General features: G+C 46.9%; 1 protein-coding gene across 3 annotated transcripts; it reads right to left on the bottom strand.

Annotated features, from left to right (window-relative positions):
- Positions 1-2,929: 2,929 nt before the first annotated feature.
- On the bottom strand, positions 2,930-22,174 carry TBC1D20 (TBC1 domain family member 20). Of its 3 annotated transcripts, none has more exons than XM_035705570.2 (9): positions 21,962-22,162; positions 20,421-20,569; positions 12,872-13,057; positions 10,261-10,341; positions 8,048-8,234; positions 7,748-7,849; positions 6,470-6,611; positions 5,480-5,667; positions 2,930-5,209 (listed from the first exon to the last, which is right to left on the bottom strand). In XM_035705570.2, the coding sequence occupies exons 3-9, from the start codon at positions 12,969-12,971 to the stop codon at positions 4,954-4,956; spliced, it is 1,056 nt and encodes a 351-aa protein (XP_035561463.1). In that variant the 5' UTR covers positions 12,972-13,057; positions 20,421-20,569; positions 21,962-22,162; the 3' UTR covers positions 2,930-4,953. The 3 variants fall into 3 exon arrangements, with proteins under 3 accessions (XP_035561463.1, XP_035561464.1, XP_025325390.1); XM_035705571.2 differs by having other exon boundaries at positions 20,421-20,566; XM_025469605.3 differs by lacking the exon at positions 20,421-20,569 and having other exon boundaries at positions 21,962-22,174.
- Positions 22,175-24,082: the final 1,908 nt, after the last annotated feature.

Genomic DNA, 24,082 nt, shown 5'->3' with positions numbered 1-24,082 from the left:
GCCCTGGGAGAACGGGTCAGACAGCCCCTGCCAGAACAAGCTAAGGAGAGCGAGGCTGCAGGAGAGTGAGATGGGGCTGGGTGGCTATGCTCACTTGGCCAGTCTAGCCACAAGGACAGGCAGAGAGTTTGTGTGGCGGCCAGGCAGAGGGTCCAGAGTACAAATGGAGGGGTGCGGGGCAGTCCCACCATCTGGCCTCCAGCACCATGCTCACATGCCAGCTGGTGAAGGATCCACAATGGGTGGGCCTCAAGTGCTCCCTACTGTGGGTTGAGTGGAGGTGCTTCCGCTTCCCAAGGGGTCAGCCCATTTCCGGGGGCCCAGACCACTGAGAGCCCAGTTCCAATTCACCGGGGCAGACTTGAAACCAAACCCCACTGGCTTTGAAGCCACCTACCTGAGGAAAAAGCGAGACGTCCCCATGTGTGACAGCCTTTTTCTCCTGGGGCAGGGGGTGCCAGTGGGCGCCCACTGCTCAAATCAGAGCAGCTGCTGCCAGTGTGGGCAGGAAGCGGAGGATGGGCTGGCATCCCAGCCCCTGCCGAAGCTGGCCTTCGTCCTCTAGTGTCTGGGACTGGCATGAAAGCCGCTCACTTAAAAAGCAGGAAGTTGGAGACAAGCCCGCAGCCTTGCTGGCTCACAAAGGCTCTGGGCAAATTCCAACCATCTGTAAATCTGGGGAAGACGACCAGCAAGTAGAGGGCATTCGCCAGAACAGGAAAAAAGGCAGCAGGGACACAGCAGAAGACACAGCAGAAGATAGGAGGGGGTGAGGGGTTGAGGGGATGCAGGGCAGGAGAAGGAAGATAGAGCTGAGTCTTGGGCCCCAACACCTCTTGGTTGTCTTTGGCAAAAAGCCTCTGGCCTGTTCTTCCCTGCAATCCCCACTCAATCCCTGCACGAGCAGGGGGAGCCTGGCGCGGGACTGGCTAGAGGCACTTATTCATCAATAAACTGTTCACCGAAATGGAAATAAAGCACTTGCACGACCTCACGGTTTGTAGGGCACTCCCACCAACATCTCATTAAGCTGCCCACGTGGGAGGGGACGAGCCTGATCTCACTGTTCCTCACACCCAGTCTGCAGTCTCAGAGCTGACACCCCGGGAAGTGACACATCCATACTCCCCAAACCACCCCCAGAGTCCCATCTCCTTTCTCCAGGGCTCCAGGCTGTCCCTGGCCTGAACTTGGGCACCCTTCTGCTGGCATGACCCATTCTGTTTTCTACAAAACACACACACTTTTTTCAGCTGCTTTCACATGATTTCCCCTCCACCTGGCATATCATGTGGCGTTTCCTGTCCCCACGGCTCCAACTCTACAACGCCAACCTGCCCAATCATTCAGTTTCATTCCAACACTAACTACCTGGAAGTAGCATCAAATCCCACAGGTGACAGGGCTCAATTCCATGAGACTGCCCCACTTCAGGTGCTAGCTGCAAATGGGGTGCCCAGGCTGCCCACATTTCTGCCAGGCCAACTACAAATTTAGGGATTTACACCACACGCCCGTCAGGTTCAATATTTTGCTAGAAGGGCTTGCAGAACTCAAAACACTTTACTTATGTTTACCAATTTATTATTAAGGATACAACCCCGCAAACAGTAAAATGGAAGAGATGCATAGGACGAGGCATGGGGGAGGGAGGTGCGGTGCCCCCCAGCCCTCTGTAGGTGCATTGCCCTCCTAGCACCTTGTGGTGTTCACTCAGCTTTCGGAGAAGCTGAATCCTTAGTTTCTGTTGTGTAGGGATGGGCCCTTAGCAGCTCCCCCCCTCCCCTGGGGGGGCCCTAACTGCCACTTCATTAGCATAATCTCACAGGGAATCAAAAGGGAATCCTTGTGAACAACAAAAGACACTCCTATCGGGATCCCTGGATGGCTCAGCGGTTTAGTGCCTGCCTTTGACCCAAGGCGTGATCCTGGGGTCCCAGGATTGAGCCTCACATCGTGGAGCCTGCTTCTCCCTCCGCCTGTGTCTCTGCCTCTCTCTCTCTCAGTCTGTCTCTCATGAATAAATAAATAAAGTCTTAAAAAAAAAAAAAAAAAGACACTCCTATCAGGAAATTCCAAGGCTTTTAGAGGAACTGGGGACAAAACCCAAGTATTTATCTTAGCACACATTCACTTCCTTCAACGTTCTAATTACCAAAATTCTACTCTTCATATTCAACCATCAACTCTGACAAAGCTCATTCAGTGCAACTCTCTGGCGTGTGAGCTCCCAGAGGCAGGGCAGTGCCCTGGCCAGCCCTGTAGACTCCAGGAGTGTCAGGCCAAGGGGCAGCATGGGCAGCTGGCCAAGAGCTGAATGATGCCTGTTTCAGCTTGTGTGCCATCACACCTCCCCTCTGGGCCAAGGAAATATTAGTAAACATCCCAGACAACACTGATTCTTGCCTCCAAGATGGCACCATCCTCAAGGTGGAGGCAACTGGGCACTGCTCTAGGCTCCCGCTAACCAACAACTGGAAGTGTTGAGAGGTGTCAGAAGAGCTTGGCAAGAACTGCTCTCGACAGCTCCTCTGTGGATGGAAATTACATGTGGAGATAAAGCTGCATTCACATCAGACTGTGATTAGGTTCCCAAACCAAATGTCCACTTTTAGAGCTGAAGGCATCTAGAAGTATGTGGAAAAGAGCAAGATCACTTGGACGAATGTCCCACATCACCTACACTGTGGCTAGTGCCTCTAGGCAGCACCTGGAGTGTGTAGGTCATATCTCTTGCAAGCGAAACAGAAACAGGACTGCAGGTGTTCCCCAGGCTCTTGGGGTAAGTCAAGGCCAACCAGGAGTCCCTCCACTCCAGCACAGTCCCAAGGCCAGGGGAGGAAGGCTGGAGGAGCACCAAGGCCAGAGGTCCATGGCCAGAGTCCACCCCTCAGAATTGGTGCACAAGGACAGAGTGTCAGGAGAGTGATTAGTAACCACATAAGGCTATTTATTTTATACAGGGCTCTGTACAAAATATTTACATGTATTCTTTACAGAATAGTAAACCACCGGAAGGTAAAAGGATAATGCTTTCTTCTCACTGGCAGGGAGAATCTTGACATCAGCAAAGCTACAAAACAAGTGAACCCCCTCTTTAGACCACAACAGACGCATGTGCCACTTGCTTTCTGGGATCCAAAGGCTGTGGCGCCGGGACCCTGATCCCATGCCCCTCCTTCCCTCTTCCCCATCAATTCCTTCAGTATTTATAGACAGGCCCCAGTGCTGTGGCAGGAGGCACCAAAGCTGCTATCTACCTGTAGAGGTGACAAGGGGGCAAACTTGCCAGGGGAGAAGACTGGGACCATCTGTCATATTACCACCTCTGGGTCCTGGAAGAATTTCCTTGGTCTTTACGAATCCACCACTGTCCAGATTAATCCATCCACATTACACTTACCCCAAGTGGGACTCCTGCTGTGGAGAATAACCCTCCACTCTAACCTTCTGGTTTAAAGTGCTTAGTGTCACGTCAAGTGACTCGGTGAAGCCGCCTCTCTGATCTCACTGCTCAGGGCCTGCGGCTGCCTGGCACACTAAATGCCCTCCACTATGTGGTCTGGGTGTGCTACGGGAGAGGACTTCTGGCATGTTCACTTTAAGAAAACACCTGCCAAGAGAACAGTGCCCAAGAGACCAAGAAAATGAGAGCATGTGGCTGCTTCATACTATACACATCAATTCTTTAAAAGCAGCAAAAGGCACTTTTTTTCAAGCCAGAGTTAATCTCAAACAAACTTGGTTTCGCTTACAGGAAAAGCTATCCAGAAGGACTGAACGGTCGGTCTTGTCCCCTGAGGCCTGGAGAGCCCCCAAGAAGCCCGGGGCAGGAGCTGGCTGTTCTAGGTTTCCACCACACCCTTCAGACTGCAGTGTGTCCCTTCTGGTTGCCAACAAGGTCCAATGATGCTTTCAACCAGGAAGGAGAGACCAGCAGTTGAGATAAACTGGTTCCCAAAAATGAAGCCAAGGTAGTGAGTGGGTACCTACTTGGGAGGAGAAAAGTGGTCAGAAGGAAACAGAAGGGAAGGAGAGTTCTGGAAGTGTGGGGCTGTGAACACACAGCAGCTCTAGCTCAAGTGAGATGTTAAACAGCTAAGGAGAAAGGAGACTTCAGGGTCTCAGAAGCTCATCTTGGTGATGAGGACTATTTTTCCCGTAAAGGAACTATTGTTTTCAAGTGAGGGCACTTTACATGTTGGGTATATGTGATTCTAAAAATAGTAATAAAAGTGTCCTTTAAAAGCAACATAATGTGGCTTATGGAAGAGAATAGGGAGGAAAAAGAAGACAGGCAAAACCAGTTCACACCTGGGCCCTATAGCCTCACATTCCTTCCTGTTTGACTAGAAATGCCCAAGTGATTTCTAGGCTGAAAATAGGTAGGATTTACCCAGTAACCTAGTTCACATCTGTCTGATTTCTGACCAGCTAACAGAGCTGCTCTCGAGAGGGGCCCATCTTGTTCCTGGCTAGCAGCCTGTATCCCTCGCCTTCGGCCCGACTTCCTTGGCGGCAGCTCCCTCCTTCTTGGACCAGTGGCAACAGATGGAACAGGAGGAGCCGCCAGGAGGGCACTTGGTGGCCCAGCTGACTTACTACTGGGCAGCCAAGATGGTCCTCAGTAACCAAGCCCAGCGGATTCCTGCAGCCACTGACAGCTCAAGAAACCCATTCTGTCTGCCGAGTGAGGCAGCAGTGGAGCACGCTGGGAAGCCTGCTGGGACAGAGCCGAGGCTGGGCCTTCAAGCACCAGCGGCAGGCTCTGCTCAGCGGCCTCTGCTCGCCGCTGCCTCTGAAGCAAAGGCAAACCCTGGGTGGGCGGGGCTGGCAGGAATAGAAAACCCTTGACAGAAACCCTTTTAATAAAGGAAATTCCACCCCCTCCCAATCCTTCCATGGAAGGGTGAGACCTCAATGTACTGGAAGAGGAAGCTTCCTCTCCGGCATTTAGGGGAAGAGCTGCAGTTGAAACTTAGGAGCCCACTCCAGGGCACTTTTCACCACAGCCAGGGCGGCCGCTCCAAGTGCCACTGTCAGCCCCATCACCGCCAGTTTCACAAAGCGGTTGGTCCTTGGTTTGGTCAGGACATCTTTCGTTCGCTCCTCAGAGCGCATGAGCCCCCGAAACCGCTGTCGCAGCACCATGTCAGGCCTCTGCTGGGCTGATGCCAGCTCAAAGTCTTTGAAGGTAGAGGCGGCCGTCCTGCAGCAGGTAAGGAGACAGAAGAAGGAAACAATATGAAAGAAGAGAAGGAAATTAAAACTGGATTATTACAGAAGCTGAGGGCAGAGCCATCCACTGCTCAGAAGGCTCTTCTTGATCAAGACCCAGGAAAGCTGAAGGAGGGAGTCTGCTGGCCTGAGCTCAGATCTCTGCAAACATCCCCCAGCCCTGTCCCCAGCAGACACAATCTTCCACCATTTCTGCTCACTTACAGACACCCAGTTCAACCAGAGCCTTGGCCTCACTCACTTCTCAGCCTGCTGTTGGGCAGCTGCCTTCCGGGCAAGTTCTGATGGGGGAAACTGAACAAACAGGTCTCCGGCTCTACTGATCAGTGTCTCATAGGGCAGGTCCTGAGGGATCTGGGACAAGAGGTGGTGGACCGAGGCCATGTCACAGTCACAATCCAGGACTTCCTGCTCTCGATACAACACGATCTGTGGAGAGCAAGGCCTTGTATCAGAGACCAGGACACACACGGCCTTCACCGCTTGCATGTCATTCTCCTTAGAGATGAATTTAAATTGGTAGCAGACAGCAAACTCTTGTATCCATCCGGGAAGGGATAATGTACATGAGTGCTTTTCCCAGGGGGCTGGCCCTTCCTGCTACAGGCAAACTTCCACCCCAGGATGTGGAAGGCCAATCAACGAAATGAAGGAGGTTCTTTTAGGAGGAAGAAAAGGAAAGGGATCGAGGACAGACTCTTGGAGCTCCAATACAGAAGAAATGGTTCAAAGCAGTCGAAGAACAGTCTTGCTCCCCTTTCAAGAGCAGTGAAGGGTGTCCTTGTGCTCCCATCTCCACCCTGACCTCCACAATTCAGGCCCTCCTAAGATATGGAGCCCCACCAAACCCCGTTAGTATTCCCCTGAAATACCACACTTCTTCCCTCTCCAGCCTGGAGATGGCAGTCTGTACTAGTTCCAAAACATGTCAATAGGAACACAGACAATTCATAACACATACGAGCATTTTAAAGGTTCAGAAGACTCATGCAGTAAACAGATCTCTTTATAACTTGGTTTAACCAAGCATTTCCCAAACCTATTTTTTACACAGAACTTTTCTTTCCCTATGACACTCCCATTAACACTATACAGAACGGTGTCCAGGGACATCAGTTTGGGAAATGCTTTTTCTCATCTTTCCATAATCACCAGGTTTCCCTGGAGGGAAAATGATAACGATGGAGTGGGTGATGGTGAACTTAATTATTGCCTCGAGGCCTATACCTACCACAGCTGCAAAGTAAATGGGCATCAGCGGGTGGCAGGCCAGGAAGAAATCATATAACCGCACAACGTGCCTGAAGTCAGATAGGACGTGCCCAAACCAGGTGATGAGCCAGCTGAGGGCAAAGATGGTTCCCACCTCAGCGCTAGGAGCAAAGAAATCCACATGTTAGGTTTTTCCCTGATGGGCTGTCGCCTCCCGCTCTCTGGGGCATCCTTGTCCTCAGTGCTTATGAGAAGGAAGAATCTGGGAAATACATTCTCTGGAAAATTCAGCCACCTAGGAATTCAGCATCTTCTCACAGAATACAAAGTCCTTAAAACATACCCACCATCGTGACACTAATACTACGATGGGGTCCTGGTTGCCTTATTTCGCTGGCTGCTTTCCTAATGGTTAACCAGTATCAATTACAGGAGGAAGAAGTAGCTCTGTTCACAGAACTATACTATCATTTTCTTTTTCTTTTTTTTAAGATTATTTATTTATTTATTCATAGAGAGGCAGAGACACAGGCAGAGGGAGAAGCAGGCTCCATGCCGGGAGCCTGACATGGGACTCAATCCAGAGTCTCCAGGATCACGCCCTGGGCTGCAGGCGGCGCTAAACCACTGCGCCACCGGGGCTGCCCTATACTATCATTTTCTTTCTGAGAAAGTCCTATACATTTTTGGTGGACACAGGCACATATTCTTAGGCTTAAACACACAACTGTATTAATTGTTCAGTTAACATGAGATGATCGAAACATCTTAAGACATAGCCATTATTAAAAGAAAAGAAAAAAGAGTGAGGCATTGGCCAAGGACACATTTCCAATTACAGGGAAGAGAAAAAAAAATCATGAGATTTGTAAAGCAATGTTTCTTCTCCTTGGAACCTGGTGAATAAAACCCATGGATGGCCTTGTCCTTCTCAACTTGAGACCCTACAGTAGTGTGTATATATACTTTTTTTGTAGCAATAACCTCAAAGTCCACCTCAGCATACTCACCTCCCCCACCACTCCCCACCAGATGTAACCTCAAGGCATGCACGGTGACACATCTTGTATCCCCACAAGAGCACAGTATCTAAAAAGTGCTCCCAGACTGTACAGAACTAAATTATCCAGATTGCTGGCAAACAGAAAGGACAACCTGGAAGAACTCAACGCTAATCAACATATGATGGTGGTGAGATTGAGCTGGACTTGTGAGGAAGAGACGAGGGCCAGGAGAAAGACAAAGGGGGGTCTATTCGCGTGCACATGTGTGTATATAAGTGGAGATGCATATATACCTCTGCATGAAGTCATGGAGCTCTGGATTCACCTGGTCAATGATGGGCATCAGATAGTTTAATATATGCTTGGTGTTGTCCATTGTTGGATCCATGAAATCCCTGGATGGAGATAATTCAATAAGCTTGGTCAGACTAAACACTCAGATGAGGGCCGAAGGGGTTTTAACCACTCAAACCACACAAGGGCCAGTGGGGTTCAAACCACTGGAAACACTGACTAGAAAATGGGCCAAGGAGTTAACCCCAGGGGGGCTTGAGGAATGATACCCATCCTCTTATATTCCTCTGCACTGGTACCTGAGGTGGTGGGTAGACAATTTTTCTACCAAGGATGTTGTCAGCCTCTCGCCTACCACCAGCAGAAATGTGACCACAATGTCATGGTACCCCTGGTAGTAGTGCAGCTGAGGGTTGCGCTCCAAGATGAGGAGGATGATGTCGATCAGCTCTTCCTGGAGGCCCTCTCTCTGCTTCTCTGGCATGCCTGGGGAGGGAAAAAGGGGATGCACCGGAATACACTGAGCAGCCTGGTAATGAGGAGAGGAAGACAGCAAAGGACTTGCCAAATGTTTAATAAAAAATGAATTATGAGCAATTTGGCAACGCATATTAAAATCCACATACCGTCGATACTATTTGGCACATAGGAAAGAGCCACGGAATAGCAACCTTATAGTGGGGGAGACTGCAGATGCCATCTTAACCAGGCCGTCACAGCTGACCCTGCCAGGGCCATGACTACCCAATGGCATGAGCGTCCTGCTGTGGCACCTGGGAAAGAACTCAGGATTGCTTCTGTGGAATGCCTATAGGAGCACATCCACCTTAGTCTAAACACTAGACAACCCAAACTGAGGGAGATTTTATAAAAATAGCTGAGTCATAAAATACAAAGGAACTACTCCAGGGTCAAGGAGGCTAAGGATAGGATGACTGAATGGGAAATGCCTGCACTGTTTGTGTTTCCTTTCCTTTAAAGGACATGACTGCAGAAAAAGGTTAGACCTGAATAACATCTATACATTAGCAGCAGTATTTTTCAGTGTGTTGCTGACTTTAATAAGTGCAGTATGGTTATGCAAGAGCCTTATTTTAGGAACCACACCCTGAAGTATTTAGGGGTAAGGGGACACCATGTCTGTAATTGATTCTTAAACAGTTCAGGAAAAAAAAGGGTGTCTTTGTATGTGTAGGAGAGAGACAAAGCAATACTAAAGCAAATACAGTAAAATGTAAGGAAATCTGCAAAAAAGGCATCTGAGGAATTCTTTGTCCCATTTTGCAACTTTTCTATAGCCATGAAATTATATAAAAATAAACAATTTAAGAGTTGCATGTTCTCCTCTAAACCCAACTAAGTATCACAGGAATATATCTTGATCCAAGATGTATCTAGAAACCCTTTCTCAAAAAGGCATTCTCTAAAAGACCCAATAAAAAGAAAATGGAGTAACTACTATGGTTAGGGAACGTAATCAAAGTGGTGAGAGAATAAGATTAACTCTGAATTTTCAGAGTAAGACAGGTCAGCTGAGCTCAGAAGGACTTGGATGTAAGAATATGAAACCACATGGAAAGTGCAGCCCACACAAAGAGCCTCACAGAGCGACATTCCCTAAGTGGAAGAGGCAGAAAGGGTTCAGAGGAGAAGCAGGCTGCCTAGGGAGAAACAAGGGCACCTGCCTGTGTGGTCTCATCCAAACCAGCAGGACAGGGAAGGGGACTGGGCCACGGGCAGACATTTTTGTCAAAAGCAAGTGGGCAGGCTACCGGCTATACCAGAATCATAAGTGTCTCCAGGGAGCAAGGGCATAAGCAAGATTTAAGAGGCAAAAATCCAAGCCGGGGCATGGTTTTGGAAGAACGAAGCAATGGGTTTAGAAGCAATTCTCCCTTCTTCGTGGATCTAAACAAAGGCAAGGCTGTCAAAGGATGAGAAATGGATCATTAACACGAGGTTTATTGCCCAGCTTCCTTCGTTGTGAACACGGAGACCATAGTTGGTCCTTCCTCTCAGGTGTTCTGGAATGGGAAACAATTTTTCTAACAGACCCTTTAAACATGCAAGGAACGGCCTCTATTCCAGTCCAGGGACCCAACAGAGGCCTACATAAAATATCTCCATAAATCTAATCAAATGAAAACACGAAAATTCCTGTTAGTGTGCACTTGCAAAGCCATCTGCTTTTTAAAGCCAGGTGATGGCTCTAGCAGTCCCCACAAAATCTCTTCTGTGGCTCTGAAGGCTTTTGGGAAAAGCCTCTTGGTTTTTCATTCACCACCTCTAGGCCAAGAGAAATTACTCTGGGCTCAGGCTTTCCCAGTGGGAGTCTGAACATGGCCGAGTCGGTAAGAGAACGTCCCAGCAGCCTGAGAGTACAAGGGGTCCCTGAGGGGGGCAAGGTCCTGTGCCAAGTCACAGCAGGTGTTGGGATAGAGGCACTAGCATGGAAAGGCAAGCGCAGCTGGGACAGGAACTCCCAAGGGACAGAGCCAGGGAAGCGTCTCACCAGGTGGGAACCGCCTTAAAGATCGCCTGACGTCCAGCAGCACTTGCTGGTAGTCCTTGCTCACCTGCCGCAGGTTCTCCTCTGTGGGACAAAAAGGCACGTGTTATTGCAGGAACACCTGGGAAGCCAGACTGGGGCAAAAACATTCTGGTCTGACACCACAGGCCCAAAGGACCTACTTCAGCTTTTTTCTGAAGAGGACATGACACAAGAGAACCTTTGGAGAGGAGTCCCTATTTAGTTCCAAACGTGCTATTTCATTTGAGTTACAGTGACCATGAGAGGAGGGATACATGATGTTGAGGCAGAAGCTGTAGCAGAGGAGAAATTGGGAATCCAGGGCCTACTGAAGGCCTACTCCTATGTGCCTCTGGGGGACTGCTCTGAATTTCAAGGTCCACATTGGTAAAACGTGGATGTTTCCTTCCATGTGTACCTGTTGGGTCACCACATGGATCAAGTGAGATCATGGAGGTGGAGACCACAGACCACTGGAAAAACCTGAACATCTGTACAGCCTAGGAAATACTGAGCTATAGGGAAAGGAGTATTAGGATAAACTCCTACAAAGAAGAGCCTCAGCTCTCTTGACCCTGACATCTTAAAGCTAAGACACTGCAAACAGGAGTTTGCATTCATCTGGTAAGTCCAGCACAGTGTGAAAGTACGGAGGCAGTCTCTAGCTGCTGGATATGAAAAGGCATACATTTCCCTGAACCCACACTGGCTGTAACAGAACAAGTACACACTTCCATCACAACCCAAATCCAAAACTCCCAGAGGAGCATGTGTAATACTTCACCACACATACACTTCATCTGACAAAGAGCTGGGAAGTTTGGAATCTATAGAACATCATCTCAGGGTTTAGAGTGTGAAAATGGCGATGTCTTTTCCTTCCAATCGAAAGTTGACTGCTCTGAGGCAGCCAGTTTCAAAGATAATAACAAGTGGCAACTTAACACCTACTCAGCTGTGCCATGGTACTGTGAGCTTTATAACAGCAGAGGTGGTGTGAATGGCCTTCAGCCCCTGGCACACAACAGGAGCACAACTAATATCTACCAAATGAGTAAAAAGAATCTCTAGCACCTGGACTTTTGCCATATGTAGCAAGAAAGCAACAAATGTTTGTTGAGCAAATGAATGACAAAGTGGATTCATTGTTCCGCAGTACTTTCTTTGTATTTTGTATTACATTCCAAGGAATTCCTTTTGCTTCACGGGCCTTCCAAATTAGTTAAGTAGCAGATATTCTTTTCTCTTTAAAATTTATTTATTTTAGAGAGAGAGTGAGCATGTGCACGCACAAGTGCATGGGGAAGAGGGGTGGGGGGGGAGAAGGAGAGAGGGGGAGAGAGGGAGAGAGGGAGAGAGGGAGAGGGGAGAGAGAGAGAGAGAGAGAGAGAGAGAGAGAGAGAATATCTCGAGCATACTCTCCACTGAGCGTGGGGTCCCATATGGAGCTTGGCGATCCCATGACCTCGAGATCAGGACTTGAGCCAAAATCAAGAATCGGATGCCCAAGCCACTCAGGTGCCCCAGTAAGTGCTTTTCATATAGTTATAGAAAGAACTTTATTTATTTATTTTTTTAAGATTTTATTTTTATTTATTCATGAGAGAGAGAGAGGCAGAGACACAGGCAGAGGGAGAAGCAGGCTCCATGCAGGGAGCCCGACGTGAGACTCGATCCCAGGACTCTAGGATCACGCCCTGGGCCAAAGGGAGGCGCTAAACCGCTGAGCCACCCAGGGATCCCCAGTTATAGAACTTTAGAATTCAAAACTATTTTAAACTATCTTAGTATTTTCCAATAAAAAAAAGTTTTGTTTTGTTTTGCTTAAGGATCAGAGAGGTATTCTCTCCCCATGGCCTAGTGTTTCTCAAAATGTAGTTCGTTTGCACCAGAATTAGCTGAGATGATTGTTAAAACCCATCTCTAAGTGAATAAAGAAACTGGAATACTAAACTGCCCTACCTAGCCAGTAAAAGCTACCTATCAACCTAATACAGCTCCTTCCAGTTTTTTTTTTCCTTCCAATTTTTGAAGAAAATTCTACTTATCAGTCTCAGAGTGGGTCCAAACATGTCCTAAAATGCTTTAGATTTACTCATCTTTTTTTTTTTTTTTTTAAGACTTTATTTACTTACTTGAGAGATGGCAAGAGACCATCAGCAGGGGCAGGGGAAGTAGGCTCCCTACTAAGCAGGGAACCTGACATAGGGCTGGATCCCAGGACTCCAGGACTTCAGGACCATGACCCAAGCCGAAGGCAGACACCTAACGGACCGAACCACCCAGGTGCCCCTAGATTTACTACTGGTTTAAAATAAGTATAAAAGTCATAGATCCTGGGATCCCTGGGTGGCGCAGCAGTTTAGCGCCTGCCTTTGGCCCAGGGCGCGATCCTGGAGACCCGGGATCGAATCCCACGTCAGGCTCCCAGTGCATGGAGCCTGCTTCTCCCTCTGCCTATGTCTCTGCCTCTCTCTCTCTCTCTCTCTGTGTGACTACCATAAAAAAATAAAAAAATAAATCATAGATCCTGGAGTTCTTCTGTTCTTGTATCCTAGACAAATTTCCCTCTAGAACCACCCCCCACTATTACCTGATACAGGAGGTGGGTCATTGGTGTTCACATTGAGGAGCTTAGGCCACACTTCCTGCCTGATCTCATCAGTCAGGAGCCCTCCTTCGCTGATAGCCATGCGTCTAAGGGCTGCCACATCAGTGGGGTCACTGTTCAGAGCCTGGTATATCTCTGCCACTTTCTTTTTCTTTTTGGCGTTAAAGTCTGCAAAACAAAGGGGAAAAGGCATTAGGCATATATTCAGCATGTATGCATTTTCTGTGCAGGGCTCAATCTCTTTTTTGGTTTGAGGTACAGGTAGGCATTTTTTTTTCCAGGTATGCATTTTTAAAGCTGACCTACAGATATATAATTAGTGCATAATGTGCCAAATACTAGGGAGATGTACCATGTAAGCAACAAGCAAGGAATTATGATTATAATACATGCTCAGTGAGTTCAGGCATATCTAACACTTCATGCTTGAAAACAGAATCGAATACTTGTTCTTTCTTAACACCAAACTTCAGAGAATATACATATGTCTTCATATAATAATTTTTTTCTGTTGTTATATGCATGTTACCAAAAGTCAATAAGTCTTAAAACCACATGAGAAAAAATTATCCAGTTACATGCTAAATACAACTGGTAACATATCAGAATAACAGATATTTTTTTCTTTCTTTCTCTCTCTCTTTTTTTAAAGTAGGCTTCATGCCCAACATGGGGCTTGAACTGGTGACCCAGAGATCATGAGTTGCGCGCTCTCTCAACTGAGCCAGCCAGGCATCCCTACACAGAGATATTTTCAAAAGCAGAATATCAAAGACTATACCTGGGTCTCCAGTGTGGTTGGTGGTAAGAGAGGCATGACAGTGTACACAAAGCAATTGTTTCATGACAACTACATTAATTACAGGGGATCAGAAGGTAATACTTTAAGCATCTTACACCCTTACGTGATAGTTTGTGATTTATAACACTGGCATTTTACTGTGTTTAAATGTTTAAATTCCTTTTTAGGAAATTGGCTGAGAGTCTCTGGTTGATGTGTATTATACTGTAATTTTTCTATAGAAAAAAACAGTAAGGGATCCCTGGGTGGCGCAGCGGTTTGGCGCCTGCCTTTGGCCCAGGGCGCGATCCTGGAGATCCGGGATCGAATCCCACATCGGGCTCCCGGTGCATGGAGCCTGCTTCTCCCTCTGCCTGTGTCTCTGCCTCTCTCTCTCTCTCTCTGTGTGACTATCATAAATAGATAAAAATTTAAAAAAAATTAAAAAAAAAAAAAAAAAAGAAAAAAAACAGTAATATGCTTTCACGGTTTAATGTGGAATGGCTAATTTTAGGAATAGCAAACACAAGAAAAGTTAAACAAAACAATACCAAAGAGATGTTATCAAACAGTGTAGTACAAGTGCCCCCAAAAAAGGTCAGGTGAGGCTAACTTGAGAAGGTCTTTCTGAAGAGTGCAATTTCAAAAGGAAGGGGGGATTTCAAGAGACAGGGGGTGGGGTAGAGAGAAGAAAGGCTTGGAGACAAGAAACAAGGCCCTTTCATCTAACAGTACACAGACTCATTTAAGAAATATTTATTAGTATACACTAGGTGCAAGACACTACAGTTAACATCAGTGGAAGGAAGGTTAAGCTTCAGAAGGGTCACTAAGCAGCTCTCCTCAGTAATATTCTAAGAGTCTACAAATTGTTTCCATGACAAAGACACACATTATTAACACCATGACAGTTGGGACTAATGGTCCTGGTTACCTACCCATGAGACAACTGTGACATACAAACCATACAAACAAGGCATCACTGGCTTGGAGTCCTGTGCACCTGGAGGTGCAGGTAGGAACAGCACACAGGTGACTCTTCACCCAGGTAAACCTGTTCTCCTGGCTATACTGTTATTTTCCCTGGTAGCCTAGTAGGATGATCATCTGTTCCAGTTTGTCTGAGAGATTCCTGGTTTATGTCTATAGTCTTGGCATAATTATCCACAGAACCCCCTCCTGCTAACTGCATTCTCAGAAATGTCCAAGTTTGGATACTAAATTAAATGGTAACTCTATCTAGAAATCATGAAAAATCAAGTCTCAACTTCCTCTGTTAGCACAGTACCTAAGAAGTCTAACATTTGTTTATAAGGTGCTTCAAGTTTTTTTTTTTTTTAATACTTTATTTATTCATGAGAGACACAGAGAGAGAGAGAGAGCCAGGGACACAGGCAGAGGGAGAAGCAGGCTCCATGCAGGGAGCCTGATGCAGGACTCGATCCGGGGTCTCCATGATCAGGTCCCGGGCCAAAGGCGGAGCCAAACCACAGAGCTACCCGGGCTGCCCTGATGCTTCAAGTTCTTATTGATTCAGAGCACGGGCATGAGTGGGGTGGGGGATGGCTCCCAGAGGGAGAGAATCCCAAGTCAACTCCTCACTGGGCACGGAGCCCAATGTGGGGCTCATTCTCACAACCCTGAGATCACGATCAGCAAATCAAGTTGGTTGCTTTACTGAGCCACCCAGGTGCCCCAAGGTGCTTCAAGCTCTTGGCTTGAGTGTTTGTCCCTCCCTTCCTTCCCTCCCTCCCTTCCTTCTTCCCTCCTTTCCTTCCTCCCTCTTTCCCTCCCACCCACCTGCTCATTAGCCTACCCATTCACTTATCAATCCACCATTTAATGAGTCTCTACTTGTAGTAAGTGCTACACTGGGGACAGAAAGATGAATATGGCATCTCAGCCTTTGAGAGATTCACAGTAGGGAGGGACATTATTATATGACAGAATCATAAAGAATTATGAAAATCTAAAGGAAAGAAAGACTACTTCTGGAGCAACTGGGACAGGCTTCAATGAAAATATATTCTGCCACCTTCTTTTTAAATTTTATTTATTAGAGAGAGAAAGGGAAGGAGAGGCAGAGGGAGAAGCAGGCCCCTCCCCCAAGAGGCTCTGTCCCAGGACCCTGGGACCATGACCTGAAGGCAGACACTTAGCTCACTGACCCCCTGGGCGCCCCCACTCTATCACTTTCTTTTTCTTTTTTTTTTTTTTTTAAGATTTTTATTTTTTAAAGATTTTATTTATTTATTCATTATAGACATAGAGAAAGAGAGAGGCAGAGACACAGGCAGAGGGAGAAGCAGGCTCCATGCAGGGAGCCCGACGTGGACTTGATCCCGGGACTCCAGGATCGCGCCCTAGGCCAAAGGCAGGTGCCAAACCGCTGAGCCACCCAGGGATCCCCTATTCTGTCACTTTCTTAAAGCTAACTTTGCACAAGGAAGATTGTGCTGAAGGAAGAGCATTCCAGGCAGAGGAGAGTGTGTGTGCAAAGCCTTGTCATGTGAAAGAAACATTGCATCCAGAAGCAGAGAGAAATCCTGCGAGGCTGGGAGGGTTATATAAAGAGAGAAAACAGAACCTGGAAGGACTGCAGGAAACGTGGGTAATAAGAGTCTAGGTTTTATCCTGCACTCAAGGGGAAGACAAGGAAGGAGGCTGGCTGGCTCAGTCAGCCAGAGTGGAACCCATGATTCTTGATCTTGGGGTTGTGGGTTCAAGCTTCACGATGGGTGCTGAGATGACTTAAAAATAAAATATGAAAAAAGGAAAGGAAGACAAGGAAAGAATTTCAAACTTTGGATCGGGGCTCAGCCAGTTAGTTAAGTATCTGCCTTTGGCTCAGTTGAGATCCACGTTGTTGGGCTCCCTGCTCAATGGGGAGTCTGTTTCTCTCTCTCCCTCTGCCCCTCCCCCATTCGTGTGCACAGGTGCATGTGTTAATCAATAAAATCTTAAAAAAAAAACAAACCAAACTTTGGATTCAAGGGCCATCCTTTAGAGGAGAAGGCTGTATGTGTTCAGAGAGAGACTGTAGACATGTAGAAGCAAATAAGTTGTTGGGTTTTTTTTAAAGATTTTATTTATTCATGAGAGACACAGAGAGAGACAGAGACATAGGCAGAGGGAGAAACAGGTTCCCTGTGGGAAGCCCAATGCAGGACTCGATCCCGGGACCCCCGGGACCACAACCTGAGCCAAGCCACAGGCTCAACCACTGAGCCACCCAGGTGCCCCCAAAAGATTTTTTAATATAATGACATAGGCTGAGATAATATATGGCAGGAATTGGATTAATTTCCAACAAAGAAAGAAAAAGCAAAAGATTTTATATATTTTTTTTATTTTTAAATTCAGCATGTCCTTCCACTTTCTACACATGACAAATTAAGAACACTTAGAATGATAATATTGAATATTGCTTGAGGTAAGCTGACATTTAGAAATATTGTTGGGATGCCTGGGTGGCTCAGCGGTTGAGCGCCTGCCTTTGGCCCAGGGCATGATCTTGGAGTTCCGGGATCGAGTCCCACATCGGGCTCCCTGCATGGAGCCTGCTTCTCTCTTTCTGCCTGAGTCTCTGTCTGTGTCTTTCATGAATAAGTAAATAAAATCTTTAAAAAAAAAGAAAAAAAAAAAAAAAGAAAATGAAATCTTGTTAACCTAGTTGCTAAGAGTGTGGAAATATTTCCTCAATTTGTTTAGACATATATCCACACCACCCTTCTTCCCAAGTAAGCTATTCGGCAATCTGGGGGAAAGGAAAGCTATTGCTAGTATCTTGGAGGAAATAACACTATTTGCAATCAGCTGGATTTCCATTATGCTTTGGCAAATAATCTGCCAGAATTTTAACTAATTCTGAACTCAAACCACAGCTCCCATACTTATTTCTCCTAACACTCTGCTCCTACTGTTTTTAATTCTGCATTTCAAAATTTACTACTATCTTGTTTTTGGTACTCTGTGGGAACTCAACAAATATGTGCAAAATAAAATAAATAATTTAGCTTAACTATCGTTCCTGGAAAAAAAGTGGCCTATAGTAAATGACATTATCTTTCCCCTGTTAGGGATAGGCTCAGTCACAACTCTAAATATACACGTAGACACTCTGGCCTTTTTCTAAAACTACTGGTATTTCACAAAGTAGGATATGGCTCAAATGTGGACTTTAGCTGCTGTCTGTTTAGGTTCCACTATTAACCCCACAATTGAGTAATTGGTAGTGACAGATGAGGAAGGCATGTGTATATGTGCCACTTGTCCCTTCAACAAAAAATTAATTGCCCCTAATATATAGGCTCTCATTGTGACGTTAAAAAGGAAGAGAAAACAGAAAACTCAAATAAGCTGGAGATGTATAAATTATAGAGTGATAAGGACAACTGCTAGGCTACAGAACAAGGAAGAAAAGGTTAGCAGAGTCTCAGCTAAACAACTAGTTTCATCTCAGAAAGAGAAAAATCATAGACCTATTCATGGGATGCTCAGGAAAACATTAAAATTAATGTCCACTATCTATTTTACTTTAAGATAAATTTTATGGGGGATCCCTGGTGGGCTCAGCGGTTTGGCACCTGCCTTTGGCCCAGGGCGTGATCCTGGAGACCCAGGATTGAGTCCCACATCAGGCTCCCTGCATGGAGCCTGCTTCTCCTCCCTCTTCCTATGTCTCTGCCTTTCTATTTGTCTCATGAATAAATAAATAAAATCTTTAAGAAAAAAAAAGAAAGAATGCTATATTTGGGCTTAGGATAAAAGCTCATATTTCTTTTGGTGAAGCATCTATGTAATCCAAATCTCCCTGAATCCTTTCTTCTCCAGTTTCTTTTTGCCCCACTTAAAACACAGATGTAGGGCAGCCCGTGGCTCAGCAGTTTAGTGCCACCTTCAGCCCAGGGTGTGATCCTGGAGACCGGGCATCAAGTCCAGCGTCGGGTTCCCTGCATGGAGCCTGCTTCTCCCTCTGCCCTGTGTCTCTGCCTTTCTCTCTCTCTTCTCTGTATTTCTCATAAACAAATAAATAAAATCTTAAAAAAAAAAAAAAAAACACACAGATGTATTATACCCTACCTGGGTGGCTCAGTCAGTTAAGTGATTGACTCTTGATTTCAGCTCAGGTCAGGTTGTGATCTTGGGGTCATGAAATTGAGTCAGGCTCCATGCTCAGTGGGGAATCTGCTTGACATTCTCTGTCTCCCTCTCCCTCTGCCCCACCCCAATCTCTCTCAAACAAATAAATAAATCTTTAAAAAAAAAAAAAAGATTTCTCTCTCTCCCTCTGCCCTTCCCCCCTGCTTGTATGCGTACCCTATCTCTCTAAAAAAAAAAAAAAGAAAAGAGATGTATTAAATATTCCAAAGCTGATACTTTCTAAATTCCACTATAGTAGAGGTGCTGGCTATCATAATCATGACAGAATAAAGTGACTATCCTATAGGTGGCTGCAAAATATAAGACACTGCTATTAAAAAGGAAAAAAAAAAAGCCTGATGTCTGAAAAGTAATTCATTCAACGAAGGAAAAAAATAATATAGGTACTACTTGGCCTGTTCTCCATTAAAACAATCATTTTAATAAGAGAACTGAAGCAGTGGTCCTTAACAGTTCAGATAAGGAAGACTGAGCCCACTGTCTCACACCTCTCCCAACTCTGTCTATAGAACCCAGATAAAGATCTTCCCAGCAAGAAGTTTCTCCAAAAAGCATCTGGGTTGGGGAACTTAACATACAGGGAAAGGACAATGAGAAAAGATGAGCACTAGCTATGCTTCCGCTAAAAGTTCTCCAGGGGGCCTGCGTGGTGCAGTTAACTGTCCGACCCTTGGTTTCGGCTCAGTCATGATCTCAGAGTTGTGAGATCGAGCCCTGCATCTGGCTCCATGCTTAGTGGAGAGTCTGCTTGAAGAGTCTCTCCCTCTGCTCCCCGCTAAAATAAATAAATAGGGATCCCTGGGTGGCACAGAGGTTTGGCGCGGGCCTTTGGCCCAGGGCGCGATCCTGGAGACCCGGGATCGAATCCCACATCGGGCTCCCGGTGCATGGAGCCTGCTTCTCCCTCTGCCTATGTCTCTGCCTCTCTCTCTCTCTGTGACTATCATAAATAAATAAAAATTAAAAAAATAATAATAAAATAAAATAAAATAAATAAATAAATAAAAATTTAAGAAAGCTTTCCATATCAACAAAATACATATTAGTGACTTAAATATACACATTAATGAAATCTTGTATGAGAGTACAAAATTCCATACTATTATTTGGTTTAAGCTTGCATATCAAGAAAGCTTTACAGTCTTTTATTATTATCATTGTTATTTTATTTTTAAGTAGATTCTACCCCTTCGAATTTACAACCCTGAAATCAAGAGTTGCATGCTCTACCAACTGAGCCAGCCAGGTGCCTGGAGAAAGCTGTATAGTCTTTCAAAAGAAGTTAAACTCAAACCAAGCAATATTAGCCTAAATCAAAACAACAGAAGACCCAGCCAGAGGGGAGACAGATTCCCCTAAATAAACACTTCTCTCCCATCCCTTGAACTCCTAATGTGGACACTGGAGATTAACTTTAAATTTTATGTTTGAACTTCATACCTGTACCAGATAAAGACAGTGGGAAAAACCTTACCTTACTTGGAGTAAGGTTCCTATTAAAAACAAAATAAAACAAAGTAACCTCTGTTTCTGGAAGTCCTAATTAGTTTCAACAAACAGTATCCAAATTAGAGATCTATTAACTACCTGAAACATGAAGACAAGCATGTATTAAGAAAAACTGCTTGGGGCTCCTGGGTGGCTCAGTCAGTTAAGCATCCGACTCTTGATTATCAGTTCAGGTCTTGATCTCAGGGTGGTGAGTTCGAGCCCCCAGTTGGGCTCCGGGGAGCCTACTTAAAAAAACAAAACAAAACAAAACAACTGCTTTATCCCAACAATAAAAATACTCTAGAAAGTAAACCAATCCGATCATAAAGTCTACAAAGAAAGGCTTCCAGTATTAGTAACTTTACTAACAAGTCTCCAATATGATTAAAAGCAGAACAAAAACTCTCACCTCTAAATTCTTCCCAGAGAAGCAAAACCGGGGAAACTGGGTTAAATTCTCACAACCTAGGCCAGCCACACTACAACAGGTCACAAAACTCATACTACTCAGGGCACTATTAGGCCATGAGGACAGATGTCATACAAAAACACCAGCAAAGTGTTATAAGGCCAAAGGGCCGACAGAAGTAATATGAGGAGTGAATAGGAGGAAAGGAAGATAACAGAAAATGAGCCCAGAGACACAAGATGTGGACACCAGGTGCTTCACCAAAAATGTGGGTTGAATGTGTGGTTGGTTCTATTATGGGCAGCACCCATCAGAGGATGGAAAACTGGGAAAGCTACCTTCATCTGAGAGGAAAAAAGAGATTATTCTCCGTGGTACAGAGTACACAATAACTTTAAGTGCCGTGTTTTAATCGTATGTAAAACATATTCCAAAACAGTGCACAACGAAACCATGATTTCATAGAAATTACTGCTTAACATGAAACTATAAAAATCTGGGATCTTTTATACAATTAAGTAACGTTAAATTAGGCGGCACAGGATCGAGACAGAAAGTAGATTAGTGGTTGCCGGGAGCTTCGGGGAGTGATGGGGGTTTCTTTTTGGAATTAGAAATATTCTGGAATCAGACAGTGGCTGTGACTGCACAACACTGTGAATGTGCTAAGAACGGGTGAACCGTACATTTTCTAAAAGGCTGGATTTTTATGGCAATTAAGTCTGTAGTACGCGTACACCGCATAAATCAAGCCGGCGAGAGATGAATGAAGTTTGGGAAACGTGCCTTACAACTAGGGAGGAGGCGCCGGGAGTGTGCGGACGTGGCGGGGCGGCCGCGGGCCGGGGATGGAGGCTCCGTTCTCCCAGGCGAGACGGAGCGGACCAGATCCCCCGCCCGTCCTTCGCACTGGGGACGCGAGTCGGCCAGCAGGGTTCCTCCGGTCTCCGCAGACGCCGACTCCCCAACTCCAGAGTCGCTTTCCTTTCAGACGTGACCGGGCCCATCACCCTTCTCCTCTCCCGCCGTCCGGACCCCGACCCGCGCGCGGCGCTGCGCGCACCTCGCGCGTCCCCTCGGGCCCCCCCAGCCGCGGCCCCCCCGGACGCCGCCTGCGCTCGGGGCCGCTCCTCCGACAGCTGTCCCCGGTCTACTCCCCGCAGGGCCGCGCCTGCCCCGAGGGCCGTCGCCGAAGGTCGCTCCTCGGCGCCCCAGCCGGCTTCCGTACCTGTCTTCTCCGCGCCACAGTCCCAGCGGCTGGAGGTGGGGCCGTCGCCCTGCGCACTCCGGAGGGCCATGTCCCGGGGGCCCGGGCCCGGGCCCGAGCCCCGGCTGGTGGCAGAGCTAAGAGGAGACGCGGCTATGGCCGCGGGACCCACGGTCGGCTACGCCGGACAGGGTAGACTCGGTCAGCCCGCGGCGCGCAGGCGCGCAGGCGCGCAGGCGTCCCCGCGCGGGCCCCGCCCCCGCGCCGGCACGTGACCGGCCGCTACGCCGGGCGGACGGCGGTCGCGGGGACGGGCGCGCAGGCGCCCTAAGCGGCGGGAGGGAGCGCTCGGGGAGCGCGCTGGTTGCATTACGGAGCGTGGCACACTTGAGTAAGTGTGCTCAGGACCAGATTTTGCCGTTTCTTTTGCCCCTCTGTAAAACGATAAAGTACTGAACTCATGGAATTATTGGGAAGGTGCTTAGAAGCATATTGTAACTGCCCCACAATTAGGAGCTTTTATTTTTTTAATGACCAAGGATTTTACCTCCATCTCCCATCCCCACACGGGCTCCTATCGTCATACTTGGCGACTGCAGGGTTCAGTAGAACCATCGCATGCAGGTCCGCGGTGGTGCACTGCTCAAGGCCAGAAAGTGCTGTTCGTACAGACGGTGATGTGAAACGTACTTCGATTGGTACAAAACTGGCCACATCCAAAATGAGCACCTATCTTATCAGGTCTTTGAGCCTGGAAAAGCCTGGAAACAGATTCATGCTGGAGTGTGGAGCACAGGGACACACAGCTCCATTCTTGCTTGCGGTACCGATGAGACAGTGACCCACTCCCCTCCCCGCCCCCCTCCATCACAACTCTAGGGCTAGAGTGTGGTCCTTGTAAGGGTTGGGCTCTCACCCTCTGTAAAATAAGGGAATGGCTGACTTTCAGGGAAATGGGGAGAGGGAAAAAGTTACTGTCAAATGCTCAGCAACTTGGAGCAAGGTGTCCCATGGAGATAACCAGTTCTTGTCCTAGGCTGGTACCCATCTCTGAATGGCATATTGTCTAACTACAGTTCATCACCATGAAGCTCTAAGTGACAGCATGCCCAGGAATGCCAGTCATTTTGCCTAATTCTCCATGCACACTCTCTTTTAAAGAAGCACTAGGTGGCAGATGAGAATTTTTTAAAAGCCTCCTCAGGCCAATAGAAATCAGCGTATCATTTTTTGAAAAAGATTTTATTTTTTCATGAGAGACAGAGAGAGAGACAGAAACACAGGCAGAGAGAGAAGCAGGCTCCATGCAGGAAGCCCGACGTGGGACTCGATCCCAGGATCCTAGGATCATGCCCTGGGCTGAAGGAAGACGCTCAACCGCTGAGCCACCCAGGCATCCCCAAATCAGCCTGTCATTTGAACATTGTGATGACCAATGCCCGTTGCCCTGTGGCCCTGGGCTTGGGGCCTATAGGTGAGCTAGGGCCTACTAGGCTGGCCTGCCATGGGGCCCAGGACACCAGGAAGCATGAATCTCTTGAAAGACCCCAAATCACAGAACAGAGATTATTGAACCCATTTGTTTGTTCAACAACTATTCAGGGTTCTTACCCAGGGCAGGGCAGTGCTGGAGGACCCAATATAATGAACCCCTCCAGGACAGTTCAGGTTGGTAGGGAAGATGGACTCAATTTACAAGTGGTGACAAGTTCTAGGAGAGGGAGAAGAAGCTTAGAGGATTGGAGAAGTCCAAGAAGGGGCACAGACCACATACAGAAGCAGGGGAGGGTGATGAAGAAAAAATTCCTGGGGTAGTGATTTCTAAGCTTATATAAATGGGTAGCAGCATTAAGTCAGTTGATATAGGAAAGAGCCTTCTAGGCCAAGGAAATGACACTTGTGCAACTAAGAAAGCAAACCATAGTCTAGATATGAAGTGATTCAGTGTTCTTTCTTATAGCACAGTATGAAAGAGAAAGTGGGAGGGGCGCCTGAGTGGCTCAATCTGCCTTTGGCTCAGGTCATGATCTGAGGGTTCTGGGATTGAGTCCCATATCCAGCTCTCCACAGCAGGGAGTCTGCTTCTCCCTCTCCCTGTGTCTCTGCATCTCTCATGAATAAATAAAATCTTTTTCAAAAAGA

Source organism: Canis lupus, chromosome 24, assembly GCF_003254725.2.
Source record: "Canis lupus dingo isolate Sandy chromosome 24, ASM325472v2, whole genome shotgun sequence".
NCBI classification, from domain to species: Eukaryota; Metazoa; Chordata; class Mammalia; order Carnivora; family Canidae; genus Canis; species Canis lupus.
The sequence above is the reverse complement of the archived record's forward strand: the minus strand, read 5'-3'. Positions and strand labels throughout refer to the sequence as shown.